This window comes from Glycine max, chromosome 2, assembly GCF_000004515.6.
Source record: "Glycine max cultivar Williams 82 chromosome 2, Glycine_max_v4.0, whole genome shotgun sequence".
In the NCBI taxonomy this organism is placed as follows: Eukaryota; Viridiplantae; Streptophyta; class Magnoliopsida; order Fabales; family Fabaceae; genus Glycine; species Glycine max.
In genome coordinates, this window is record NC_016089.4 from 5,216,928 (window position 1) to 5,230,970 (window position 14,043).

The following is a 14,043-nucleotide window of genomic DNA, read 5'->3' on the forward strand; positions in this document are numbered from 1 at the left end:
ACTACATATCACCTTAAAGCAGAACATCTGTTGCTATTGTAGTGCAACAAATTTAATGTTAGAAGAATGACATTAAACTTGTTGTGTATAATAATATTTGAGTACTAATATACGTGGTTAAGTTGTTTCAATTCCAACCAAAAATAGTTTAGTTTAAGGGATGCAATTGTTTGACAATTTCTTCTATTAACTCAATGCATTCAACATTTTGCTTAACAAATTGCATGGAACGCCTTGAATCCATGAAAAAAAGCGTTTGAATCTCAATTAAATAACCATAGACAACATAAAAATATGAAAATCAGAAATATTGAAACAATATGTCTTTTCTAATTATAATTCATTATTAATGCCTTTGAATAATTTTTTATCAAAATTTAACCTAACACTACTTCTAACATCATTAACTTGAAGTGTTAAACTAAAATTGAAAACTAATATAGAATTATTTTGATACATCAAACTAATTTAGAATTATAAGTACATACTTTATTTCTCTATATAACCAAAAGACAAGATCTCTATATTATTTTTCTAAATTAATTATAATTTTGTCATCGTTGAATTCACAATTATGAACTATAATTTCAATTCTAAATGCCAAACAGAGATAAAAAAAAATAGCTTAAAAATAATAACTCGAGTTAATGATTATAAGATTTTATTAAAAAAAAAACCTTTCAAAAACAGAAAGATTATTATTTAAAAAAACATTTACTAAGTAAGATTTAATTAGAAACATTCAACAAAGTGCATTTAATGCTGAACCCAAACATCTAAGGAATTGATTAGCAATAAACTAACCTATAAAATTACTACTAAGAAACACTAAATGAGAAATAAATTGATAGCATTATATTAAAATAAAGTAATACACTAACTTAATTCGTAAAATTATAAAAACGTGTCAGTATAGTTTAATGTGAGCAATGCATCCTCCTCATACTGCCAAAAAAACATGTACCCTCCTCCTAATGTTCGATAAAACTTTCATTCAATAGTAAATGCTTTCTAAAAATATGATACTCCAACTATCATAATGCTATACTTGGCAATTAAATAAAGCTTCTTAGAAGAGGATTTTTATCTACAAAGGAATACTACAATACTTTATGACATTTACATAAAAACACTACTTGCTAGAAGAATTCAATCAACCATTCACTGGTACAAAACAATGGGGCATACGCGGAAAACTACCTTGTTACAATAAATCGACAATTGAAGAAAACTACTACCTCATCAAAGTTTCCTGAATTATGCCAACAACTACGAACCAAAGCATCCAATGCCGTAATTTAAATTTAATCAAAACTGTGGAGACCAAAGGAGCCGAAACAAGATGATACTATCTTCAAACGTGTCACTGTCGCCAAAACCTACGACAACCATACCAAAGTTCAAACCCTTTTGTTGCAAACAACCTTAATTCAACAACTACCCTTCATCCAGAGCAAGCGTATTGTAACTTGTACCACCTTCCGTTTTCTAACACAGTAAATCACAGTTTCTTTCCCTGGCAATTAAAGGGGGCAACACAATCCAGAAAGGCCCCCATCATATACTTTTGCCCTGATAAGTGCAGTTCTTGCTTACTACCAAAAGATATCATATCAAGAGCTACTTCCAATATCTTTGCCAGAAAAATCTCCATTGCCAAAGGCTGCAGTTACATCCAAACCACCCCCAATAGATGTGATAAGTGCAGATAAGCCTCCACCAGCAGTGCCACCGGCAGCCATCCCCAATCCTAGAAAATCAAGAGTGGTGTGTTTAGGACCAAACATTGAGGAAGTTCCCATCATCAATTCCTTTAGTCCAGAACCACCATCTTCACATGGAAGACCAAGTCCTAGCCCTGCTGCAGCGACCGAGCCACTCTCGGGTTCCAACTGCTGTTGGTGGCCCCATTGCAGGACATTTTGCTGTCCCGACGAGGTGGAATCTAAAGGTGACGATGACACAATGCCAAGCCCGCGAAGAAGGGAGGCGTTTGTGGCAGCAGCACCCATTTGTGCTGCCTTCTGCAGCAATGCAGTGGCTGACATGGCCGGGTGCGGTGAAGACGACGCATACTGCCGGCCACCTGTTGCGAAGATTGGTGAGGCACTAGTGGTGGAGAGGCAAAGAGAGATCGCCTCGGATGAAGGACCCGAGATTTGATCCGCAGGGTGTTCCGGAGGCCCCATGGCTCTAATCAAGTCACTGAATGCTGGTGTTTGAGATTGTAGGGTCACAGATGCTGTTGAAGAAGCAAACAAACTCGCAAACACACTACTACTACTGTTACTATTACAAGTAGCACCACCATTGCTAGTTGAGCAGGAGCTGCTGCTGCCACAGCTCCCACTTATAGCAGTAGCAGTAGCAGCCTGTGGCTCCTCAATGACTTGTGGGGGATTGTTTTCTGGCAAATCTGGAACACCACAAACAAAAATCAAGAAAAGGCAACAACATTATTATAATGAACTACTATTGTTAATTAAATAGGAGAAAGAAAGAAGATCAAAAGCAGCCACTTGAAAACACAGACTCGGAGTCGGAAAGTTGGTGACTTTCTCTTTAAGTTAAAAGCTCAAAAGAAAACAACAAAATAATAGTTTTTCCTCTTTCCTTTCCCCCCACCCCCAATAAAACAAACAAATCTTTTCCCTCTTTTTAGCTTTGAATCTTTGAACCTCACTTGTCATCAATTGCATAATTCAGATAGCCTTTTAAGTTGGATATTGCCATTACTTAATTAGCCCCTGGAATCTCAGATCACTCTCAAGTCCCACCAAAAAACAATACCGGACAAAAAAACTACTAGCCTCCAAAGTCACATAAACAAACAAAAAAAACAAAACTTTCATGTTGTTGTCTACTTTTAACCACATCACAGGCGACAAGAAAATAAATCACATGATTTCCTAATTAAGGTATTAATTATCCAACCTAACCTAGGTTATGCGTCTGCAAACAAGAGGACATAACACTATTTGCCTGCGTAGTAGAAGTAATAGTAGTAGTGGTGGTGGTGGTGGTAGCAGCAGCAGTAGTAGCAGCCACCGTGGCTGCAACAGGCTGCGGGGGTGGCGAATCACCGATTAAAACCTTGGAATCATTCTCCGAAATATCTTTTACAACAGTGTGAGATCTGGCGTTCTCCTCCGCCAAAGCATCGCAAAACGCCCTATGCGTGATGAAGCTATCCCTCCTTCAAATCCCAACAACCAAGCAAAGGCTTTTTTTAGAGTGGAGCGAAACAAAACAAAAGAAATTAGACAATCAAGCAAGAGAGAGAAAGGGAAACGAACCTGGAGAAAACGGTTCCGCAGTCGCACTTATACTCTCTTGTGCCGCAGACTTTAGAGTGCGCCTTCCAATCGGACTGAACCGCGTACTTCTTGGAGCACTTATCGCATTTCCACTTCTTCTCGCCGTGCTTTCTGCAGAAGTGCTTCTTAATCCCCGTCAAGTCCCCCAACGCTCTGGAAGGGTCGTGGTGCACGCACGTGGGCTCGGGGCACACGTACACTCTCTTTCTGACCTCCTTGCTAGACCTCTGCCGCAGCTTCCACGGCAGGTTGTGACCCCGGCGGTGGAGCTGCAGATTCTGGTCTCTCTGGAATCCTTTGTTGCATATCTCGCACACGAAACGGTTCGTCGCTAAGAGAGTCTTGGGCGAGAGAGCGATCACCTCTGCCTCCGGATCTGATAAGAAAAAAGGAATAAAGAAGAGATTTAATTGAAATTGGTGCGTGTTTGTTAGTTTGTTTTACTTTTACTACAACTACCTGGCATGCCCGGGAGGTTTCGTTTTTTCTTTGGAGCGGCGGGTTTTGTCTGATTGCCGGAGGAAGAGACACTGGCTGCTTCACCTGAAGCGGTGGAAGCGTTGTCCAAATCGACCGTCATCGGAACCTCCTAACTCTATTATTATTCACAAACAGGGTTAAGGGTCATTTACCCAAACAAAGCAAACTTTTTTGGGATGATCAACCCATGGATAAAACAAGTTTGAGTTGGTTTCTCTTTTTGGGATTCTTCTTCTTCTTCTTCTACTCTAATATCCACCGGTCAACCTCCAGAGTTTTTTCTTCCTTTTATTTATTTATTTATTTAACCTCGTTTCTCTCATTTATTTACCCTAGCCCCACCTACCTACCAGCTCCAATAATGCCACCAACGATAATCCTTACTAAACAAACTCCTCTTCCCTTCTCTGTTCGCAAGTTCACACCCTAACAGCCACGAGCCACCGGAAACACTTCTCAGTTTTCACACTTTTCGCCGTAGTGAAACAAATCACCAACACCATCAAAAATTTAATGGTGTAGATTGTGAGGATGTACAAAGTTAATAAAGTGCTTCTCTTTAAAGTGATTACAATATTATTGAAATTCCGTAGCTTCTCTCTCATTCAACCCGATTTCTTCTCCAAAAGTAAAGTTGCAATGTGGTTTGTCCTCACGGTTTTCCTTCCATTGTAAGCTGAGTCGAACCATTTCACGTTCCCCATTTCCCCATTTGAGCTTATTTATTCACGTTCTTTCCGGTCGTTGTCGTGGGTCCAACATGGAGCACCACCTCCACACTAAAACTGTGATTTTTATAGGATTTTTAAGTAAAAATAAATATCACTATAAGCCGTTGTGTTATGTGAGAACGCCCACAATGATTGAGTAGCATTGCCTTATGTGAAAAAATATTTTCGGTCTTTATCATTACTAGAAGTATTTTAACTAAGTGTGAAAATTTTGTTGCAAAATGATCTGAAGTAGAATTATCTTTTCATGAATGGTATTTGTGGTTTCTATCGTATAAAATTAAAACTAATTTAATGTTTTTTAGTTCTTCTAATTTAGTGTTTTCATGCTTTTATTCCTTTCAATTTACTGTTTTCTTGTTTTTAGTCTTTACAAAAATATGTGTTTTATTTTTTGTCCTTATTCGATTTAGATAATGTTTTTTTTTTCCACTATTCAAAGCATTATTCAAAGTGCTTTAATGACTAAATCAAAATGTCCAAGTAGTAATACTCAAAAGGTTCTAGTGTCGATTTCCAGAGGGACTTTATTTTATACTTGCGTTGGATTATTTTCAATTTATAGGAGGAAAAAATGAGCTAAAAGAAACACTAACTAAAATAATAGATATTAATAAGAGACAAAAGATATAATAGGAAATTCAATGGGATAAAAATGATTTTCATGTCTGACTTCCTTTTTCTTGGTCGCATGTTTGATCGGGGCTAGTGACGGCTGTTGTAGAGGATGAAGACTCAAGAGGAGGACCCCTCAAATGACAATGACGTGGACCAAAAGGTCATTACAAGAGGGCTTAAATAGCGATACTTGATTGATTATGATTTTTTCTACAAAAGAGTATGCAACTTCAAAAGTTTCTGATTTACCTTTCAGCTTGAATTTTAAAAGTTTTGTTAGGAGCAAGGCTTATTCTTCGATAGTACTTTGAATGAAAATAATTACCTGATAAAGTACTTCAAATTTTCTTATAAAATACTACTTCATAAGGTACTTGAAAATATTTGATTCTAGCTAATGTAGATTCTGGTTTTGTCTCGTCTTTAGAAAACTATGTGTTGCTTTTGATATTTGAAAATCGTTTTGAGAAAACTACTTATGAATTATATCAATGATATGCCTTTGTAAAATATGTTTTCCAAAATATAAAGTAAATAAGCAACAAATTAGAAGCAATAAAGATGGATAAAGCACACACAATTTATATTGGTTCACCTGGTGATATGAACTTGTTAAGATCCAGTTATTTCAAATATCTTTTGCATTGGATGAAATACTCATTGACAAAAGTAAAAGCAAAAAGACTCTTCAAAGCTTGATCATGGAGGTGCAATCTAAAGAATACTTTTGTCCCTAGTTTCACTCTCCATACACTACATTAACTAACAGTGAACAAGGATGACACCAAATGGACGTGGTGTTCAAATCATGCGTGATGTTGAAAATCAAAGAAAAACATAGGTTGAGTTTTGTCGTAAATCTATCCGAGAACCTCTTTGTCTGGGCTTTAGGCGAGATTCATCGTCATTGGAATACTCTGCTATATAGTCTTCATTATTAGACATTTTTATTGCATAATGGTAAACACAAATACAAAGATGGCGGCGTTGGCGACAACGAGGGAGCATAATGACAAAGGAGGTAAGATCTATGACAGATGGGTTAGATCCATCAAAGTGTCATTCTGCACAGATTATGATGAGGCTGCCAAAGCTCCTTTTCATCCTAAAATTTAGTGTTATTTTGGTTTCGTGCTTGTAATTTTTTGTTTTGCTTTAATCGTTAGAAAATGTATTTATTTAATTTTTTTTATTGTTTCAATTGTTTTATAAGGATAAAAATAAAAAAAAACATTAAATAATATGTAGGTGAAAGATGTATATAAGTCTTTAATTAATTTAATTTTACTGCAAGTTCATTCAATTTTTATCCAACTTTACTCTTCCCAAATCACTAGGCGGAACTTACAATATTAATACAGCCATAAACAAATAATAATAATTGAATTGAATAAAACAGAGATAGTGCATGTAATGTATCTCCCTCCCTAGTTTGATGAGGCTCTAGTGGAACAGAACAGAACAGAGACAAGAACAACAACCGCCCAAGATTCCATTTCCTCTATACTCGCTCGGTGCTTCTGCTTCTGACCCCTCTCTCGGATCTCAGATTCATTCATTCATTCATTCCACTACCTCAATGGCTGCTCCCGCTTCCAACGCCGTGCTTCTCGGGGACGTTCACTTCGACGACGTCTCCACCAAGCCTTGCGGCGTTCACTTCCGCGAAAGAACGCGCAGAGTGGCGCTACGAGCCAACGTGAATCTCCGAAAGCCGAAACCGTTGAACGGTGGTATTCTGAATTTCGGGTGTTCCACGTCGGATGCAAGTTGGAGGAGTTGGAATCCGAGTTCGCTCTACAAGAATTCGTCCTTCTTTGCTCGCTGCTCCGCCGAGACAACGCCGCATGTTCAGCACCTCGCAACCTCCACCTTCTCGATTGACCAGTACGTGTCATATGTTGTGTCTTTATGTTTTTTTCCTCTGAAATTACCTTCTAGTCCCTAACTTTGTTAAAATGTGTTTGATTTTGGGACAAAATTGGTCTTAGCCACTGACTCACTGTACTTAGAGCGTGTTTGGCACCGCTTTATGAGCTGTTTTTCATGTTAACGTAAGAAAATAAATTAAAATGTGATAGCTAGTCTCTCAGTAGCTTTGAACTTGATGTGCCTCTAGTGGTGGAGAATGAGGAACCAAACACACACTTAAAAGATTAGAATTATAGTCCATATACTTAAAATGGATGAATTTGGTTCTCGTATTTTGATAGTTGGTGAATTTCGTGCTTCTTTATTGTTTTACTCTTTTGATTTATCTTTCCCATAATTACAAGGTTGTTTCCCATAATATGTTGAACAATGTTGTTTTTCAGGACTAATTTTGGTGGCGAGAGGTTGAAGCTGTTTTCCGGGTCATGTTACCTTCCACATCCGGATAAGGAGGACACCGGTGGAGAGGATGCACATTTTATTTGCACAGATGAACAAGCAATTGGTGTTGCAGATGGTGTAGGTGGCTGGGCAGATGTTGGTGTTAATGCTGGACTGTTTGCTCAAGAACTCATGTCCCATTCGGTTAGAGCAATTCAAGAAGAACCCAAAGATTCTATTAATCCGGCAAGGGTTTTAGAGAAGGCTCACTCATGTACAAAGGCCAAGGGTTCATCAACAGCTTGTATCATTGCCCTTACTAATATGGTATACGTATAATATTATTTTTACACTCAAAATAGTTTTCTTCTTTTTCTGTAGGACTGCACTAGATGTGGAGGAGGGGGGGCTTTTATTGCATTTTTAATGCTATATATTAAATTTGCGTATCTTGCTCTCTTGAGTATAAAAGAAGACTAAATCAAATGATTAGTTTACTTACTATGTGTTTGGTTTCTTGGTCCAGGGACTACATGCCATTAATTTGGGTGACAGTGGGTTCATCGTGGTTAGAGATGGATGCACCATTTTCAGGTCCCCAGTTCAACAGCATGACTTCAATTTTACGTATCAACTGGAGAGCGGCAATGGAGGTGATCTACCTAGCTCTGGTGAGGTAAGTTCTCACATAAAATTGCTCACAGGATTTACTTCTAAGGATATTTTATTAGCAATATGGCAATCTCAATATTAAGGCTCTACTTTGTTGAGACAGTACATTTTTACCTGTTTTTGATGGCATGCATGCCAGGGACTTCTTGTTCTTGTTGAGACAGTATACTGATAGTACTGTGAAGCAACTGAAAAAAATAGATTGACATTTGGAATTTGTTTTTTAACCTATTTTGTGATTGATTTTGTGAAACTTGGGGCGTGATTGGTAAAGGTGATAAAAAAAGACAGAAGGTTTTAATTTTAGTTGGAAAAAAAGGACAGGGAGAGGGGAGTGAAAATGGGGAGGTTTTAATTTTGCCTTGTTGGTACATTGTAGAGGGTAAAAGGTGTATCTCATTTTCAATATTCCTTTAATTTTTGTATATTAAACACATGCAAGATGATTTGCAGATCAAATTTTTATTTTCTCCAGTTTCGTCTCTTCCCCTTTAGCGTATACGAATCTAATACTATGGAATTATCCAGCAGTGTATTATTTGTTTTTCGGTCTTGCCACAGTCATCATCCTAGAATTATTCCCTAGGAAGCCACATAGCAGATGAAGTTTGTGTGTTTCTAAACAAGTTCATACATATTTCTTGAAAATAAACAGACTAACACATGTGTCACAATCACATATTCAGGTCTTTACAATACCTGTTGCCCCGGGAGATGTTGTCGTTGTTGGAACAGATGGATTGTTTGACAATCTGTACAATGAAGAGGTTGCTGAAATTGTTTTAGATGCAGTTAGAGCCGGACTAGAACCCCTAGTAACTGCTCAGAGGATAGCAGTACTGGCTCGTCAGCGAGCACTGGACAGGAATAGGCAGACACCATTTTCTACTGCTGCTCAAGAGGCTGGGTTCCGTTACTATGGTGGCAAGCTTGATGACATAACAGTTGTTGTGTCATACATAACCGGTTCAACACGTGTGAGTTTTTTGCCATCTTAGCTTTGCTACATTTTGTATATTCATATTTGTCTACGGGGGCTGGGTTGCTAGCCTTGTCTGTCATTTTTTACCTGAATGCATACTGCTTCAAAATTTTATCTCAAACTTGAGGTGCTTACTTCCTATAGTGATATATTATATACAAAATCCAGGGCCACAATGCCTTCATCTTCTTCTCACTTTGCATTTTATACACCAGCAATTATTTTGGTTATCTGTAATTCTTTTTCATGGATATGAAGAACTCTAGTATAATGACCATTGATCATCAAAGTCAACTATCCCCTTACAAACAAAAGCTGCAAAACCAAATTCGATTATTTCTTGTGGGACATATGATTTTATTTACAGGCTATCCCTTTGGCTGAGCTAGGATCTTTAAAAAAGATAGGGGTAAATGGGTCGTGCCATTTATTTTTGGGTAAATAACAGAAATCACCCTTGGGTATGGCTAATTGAAATGTGTGACTTACACAAAAATTGCACTCCACCCTACTGAATGGATGTCATTAATTATGCTGTTGGTTAACTCACCACAGTTAGCCATGGTTGAGTTACACACCTACACTCACAAGCATGAGCATGCTTATGCCACTATGTGAGGCTGCAGAAAGGGAATAATAATAAATATAATTATAAATTCAATAAGGTGATTTAAATTGGATATGAAAATGGTAGATATTTATTTTTGAAGAAAGTTTATGGCCGCATATTTTAAATGGAACTATTGAAACATGGAATTAGATAAATGGCATATATGATAATAATAATAATAATAATAATAAACAAATATAATGTTTCAAGTAAATGTAAAAAAATAAAATTACAACTATCTATGAAGTATATGAACTATCAGTGTGACAGTGTCAAGTCACTAGTCTACAGAACATGGACTTGACTCATTTAAATAATAGTCTGTCTACTTTTAAGCTTTAGCTTGTTTGTTTAGCTAAATAAACAAGCTTGATCAAGTATTTGTTGAGTTGGACTTGAATAATTCACGAATGACTTAGTTCATTTACACTCAGTTGGATAGTGGTTCTGGGGCATGATGTGGGTTTGTGCTGTGGCTGATAATGGCTTGATGGTTTTGTTCCACGTGTGATGCGGTTTAGGTGTTGTGCAATTGTTCAAGTTGGTCCATGTCTAGGATGGTTGGAGTCAGGCTAGTGTGTTCGTGGAATGGGATTTCAGTCAATGAGGGCTTTGGAATGGTGACAATGGTGTAATGGAGGTTGGTTACTGAGGGTCGTCTTTTTGTTGAGGTTGATGACGTTCTTTTCTGATTAACTTTATTGCAAATGGTGTTGTTTCCTGGAAATAGGTGGTTTGAGTTTGGTGAGGTGAATGGTGGCTCACAATGGAGAGACTTGGCAGTGTGCAAAGAGATGCAATTGTCTATATTTTAGTTTAGTTTCTGCTGTTTGAGGTTTAGGTTTTTAAAGGTTCTGATTTCTGATTTTGGATGGGACAACATAAGATGGTGTGAGTTGAACAGGGAGGATGGGATTGTGAATTTTTCATGGGTTTTGATATGTAGCTTCTATCTGTGGAGCTTGCTTGCGATGCTGTTTGTGTTCAGTCAGAGGTTTAATTGCTGGTGCAATATGTAGATGGAGTTTCGGTGAGTATGCTGGCTCTGTTTTAGTATACTTTGTGTGTTTATGGCTGAGGGGTTGTGTTCATTTTCTGGTTCTGTTTCAGTGAGGTCTCAAAATCAGGGGATTGTAGTGTATGTTGAGAAGCTCTCATCTCAGCAGGGGGAGTGCAAGTTTTGGGTGAGAATGGAATAATGCGTTAATTAGCCAAACTTGTAGTTCTAGGATAGTTTGTATTATTTATCCTTTGTCTATTTATTAACAAACTAACTAGACAAAAGGAATGCATTAAAGGAAGCTGCTGAATGCTGATGTTGCTGGTTCAATGCAAAACTGTTGCTTTTATTACTTCTATTTTCCTCTCTGATATCGTGGTTGAGGCAGATCATGTTTCCTCCAAACTCGAAGTCCGCATCTCTGTATAGCAGTGCGTGTACAACCTATATCATTTGGATTGGTGGACTCAAGGCTATGGATGGGAGGTCAAAGGGAGACTTTATTTTTGTGTGTTGGGGGGGGCGGCGAAGATTAGTGTTTTTTTTTTATTCTTAGAAGATAGTAATCAGTGTATTTAAGTAAAATGAATCTTAATAATATTTTTTTTACCATAAATCTTAATCATATTAAACAAGATTGATTCCTATCATATTACACAATAATAGTTTTTCTAAAGTGAAAAGTTATATGTTAGATTGAAAAAATTCAAAAAAATATAACAATAATAGAGATTATATTTAAGAAAACTCACTGAAAAGTTAGTTGAAAGCATTTAAGATAACTTAGGTTATGTTCGACAAAACTAACTAGAAGTTAAATAGTTAGCTGAAAACTAAAAAATTGGTGGGTAATTGGTAATTGGAAGTTAAACAACTAATTTATTAAATTATAAGTTTTTAGTAAAATTAGTTGTTAAAATAGCAAAAAAATATAAAATGACATAAAAATAATAAAATCATGATTTATTTAAAAAGATAATAAAAAATTTAATAAATATATTAAAGATAAAAAATTAGAAATTAACATTTTAAAAAATGTTACTTCAAGTGATGTTTCATACAACTCTAAAAGTTAATAAAAATAATTTGTTTATCTAGTAAAATAACGTGTAATACTTTAATTAAATTAATTAATCATATCTGAGTATAAAAACACTTCAAGGATTTGTTAGAATCTTCTTTTTAACGTAACGGGGTGCATGGGGTTTGTGTGGTATGTCATTGAGTGTGAATGAGTACGAGAGCAGAGGCAATGTGAGATGAATATGCTAATATCATAACTAGAGTTCTGTAAAAACTCTTTGTTGCTTCAAGCGTGTCTGGCTATTTAGGTATTGCCTTAACCTTTTTGTTTTTTTTTTTTATGTTTTTACAAAAAAATTTAAAATATAAATAATATTTAAGTGAAAGGAAACACAAAGTAAACCAAAAACTTTTTTATGCTTCCCAATTTCTTCAAACTCATAAGCTAAATATTTAGATTGGACATTTAAAAGTGCATCTTTCGTGCTAGGTGGAAGAGGGCATAAATTAAAGTTTTTGTTTAGTCATTGCCATCTATCAAACATGTCTTTCTGTTTTTTTTGTCCTATCCTCAAACTTATTGTGGGATACAACCCATGGACCCATCTTACAACACATTTTAAAACCACCAGACTGATGGGCATCTTATATCAAAGGCCCAAGTTTCAAACTTTAAGCTCGCACTTTCACTTTTAATTTGTTGTCTCTAAATTACACTATTTTTTTTAACTGTGACATAATCAAATTATAATTTTATTTTTTATTTTGAAGGAATATGGCATACATCATGAATAATTTTTTTTATTTGGATATGTATTATTATTATGGCCTACAAAAATGTTTAATAGATACTTATAGGAAATAAGGTTTTCGGGCCTACAAAAAATAAATTTATCGAATCATATAATCAATCAACTTTACTAAGTAAATGCTAACCACATCTTTCTATTTTTAATACCAATACTTGCAATTGTTTCAAGTCAACCAAAAAGGGTTACCTGGGTTGATAATTAAATCACGTTATTAAGTAGTGGGCAAATTTTTTGGATCCTCCCAAGAAAATAATTGTAACAAGTATCTAGTAAGGAAAATGCTAATAGGGACGAATTCGTTCATGTACGAAATATTTATCACACAGCACCATCCCTTAATTTTCATCAAAGATTGAACCTTTTGTTTTTAATTTAGAATTCTGCCAAAAACATATAAACACATGCATTCGTAGTCTTTTGTGCAAATGGTATTCATACCATGTAGCACTGCTCATCTCGTTACTGCATTAATGTTGGACTAATTTCTCATCAAACACACACTCCTTTCTTTTTTTACAGTAAACACATACTCCCTCTAAATGCGAATATAAGCAAAAACGAATCATATGTTTCTTAATTTTAAATATAATTAAATTTTAACTGATTTTATCTTATTTAATTATACTATATCTTAAATACCTTTCACTTAATTGATATTGTGTTTCCAATAACACTTTTCTATTCTTAATATATCAAGTTTTAATCAATGACAATTTAAGAAAAAAATATTTTTTTAACTGAGATTGATATAATTAAATGATGTTTAACTATATTTATTAATAAATTTAAAATTAGTTTTTTTTCTTATATTCGAAACTAGAAGGTGTAAGAAATTTACAATAAATATTGACACAGGTCTTGCTCACTAGTGTTTAAGTGTACAAATTAAGGGACCAATAAATATATATTTTATTAAAATTCCTATCAATATTACATTAAAAAAATAGTATTTTAATTTTTTAATCATGACACGGGTTAGTATTTGTTTAATTATTATTAGTAAAGATAGATCATAGTTGACTCGAACGAAATTGAAGGGTTAAATTACAATAACTAAAAATTGAAGTTTATACAAATTCTTTGTAGTTCATGAATCATGATGTTTTATAATGAAAATATAATCTGCATATTAATTTTACACGTATATATATATATATATTCTAAAAAATTGCATGTATTTTAGAATTTTTTATTTAAGTTCCGTACTAAATTCAAGTATAAGAAATGTACCAAAAAATCAAATATAAGGAATTGCACATATGCATCAAGATTGACTACTAGTTACTTAAACGGCTTTGTTTGTTCAGCTCAGGCTTTTGTACTAAAATAGTGTAATTTTTTTCGCAAATTATAAAAATGAGTAAATTTAAAAAAAAATTATAAAAATAAATAAATAAATTATATTTCAAAAGACGATTTCACTTTTTCAATTTTTTAAAATTGTGACAGTGAAAAACCTATCACAAAATGAATATTTGTCTGTTT

The 14,043-nt window shown here is 35.1% G+C and overlaps 2 protein-coding genes across 2 annotated transcripts; one reads left to right on the forward strand and one right to left on the reverse strand.

Annotated features, from left to right (window-relative positions):
• Positions 1–1,118: 1,118 nt before the first annotated feature.
• Positions 1,119–4,501, reverse strand: LOC100818698 (zinc finger protein GAI-ASSOCIATED FACTOR 1). Its single transcript, XM_003517992.5, has 4 exons — positions 3,777–4,501; positions 3,297–3,693; positions 2,940–3,196; positions 1,119–2,416 (listed from the first exon to the last, which is right to left on the reverse strand). The coding sequence occupies exons 1-4, from the start codon at positions 3,895–3,897 to the stop codon at positions 1,614–1,616; spliced, it is 1,578 nt and encodes a 525-aa protein (XP_003518040.1). The 5' UTR covers positions 3,898–4,501; the 3' UTR covers positions 1,119–1,613.
• A 1,953-nt stretch (positions 4,502–6,454) lies between these two features.
• LOC100802359 (probable protein phosphatase 2C 55) lies at positions 6,455–11,060 on the forward strand. The gene is made up of 4 exons (XM_006574642.4): positions 6,455–7,033; positions 7,462–7,786; positions 7,986–8,135; positions 8,818–11,060. Exons 1-4 carry the CDS (start codon positions 6,726–6,728, stop codon positions 9,127–9,129), a joined length of 1,095 nt encoding a protein of 364 aa, XP_006574705.1. The 5' UTR covers positions 6,455–6,725; the 3' UTR covers positions 9,130–11,060.
• Positions 11,061–14,043: the final 2,983 nt, after the last annotated feature.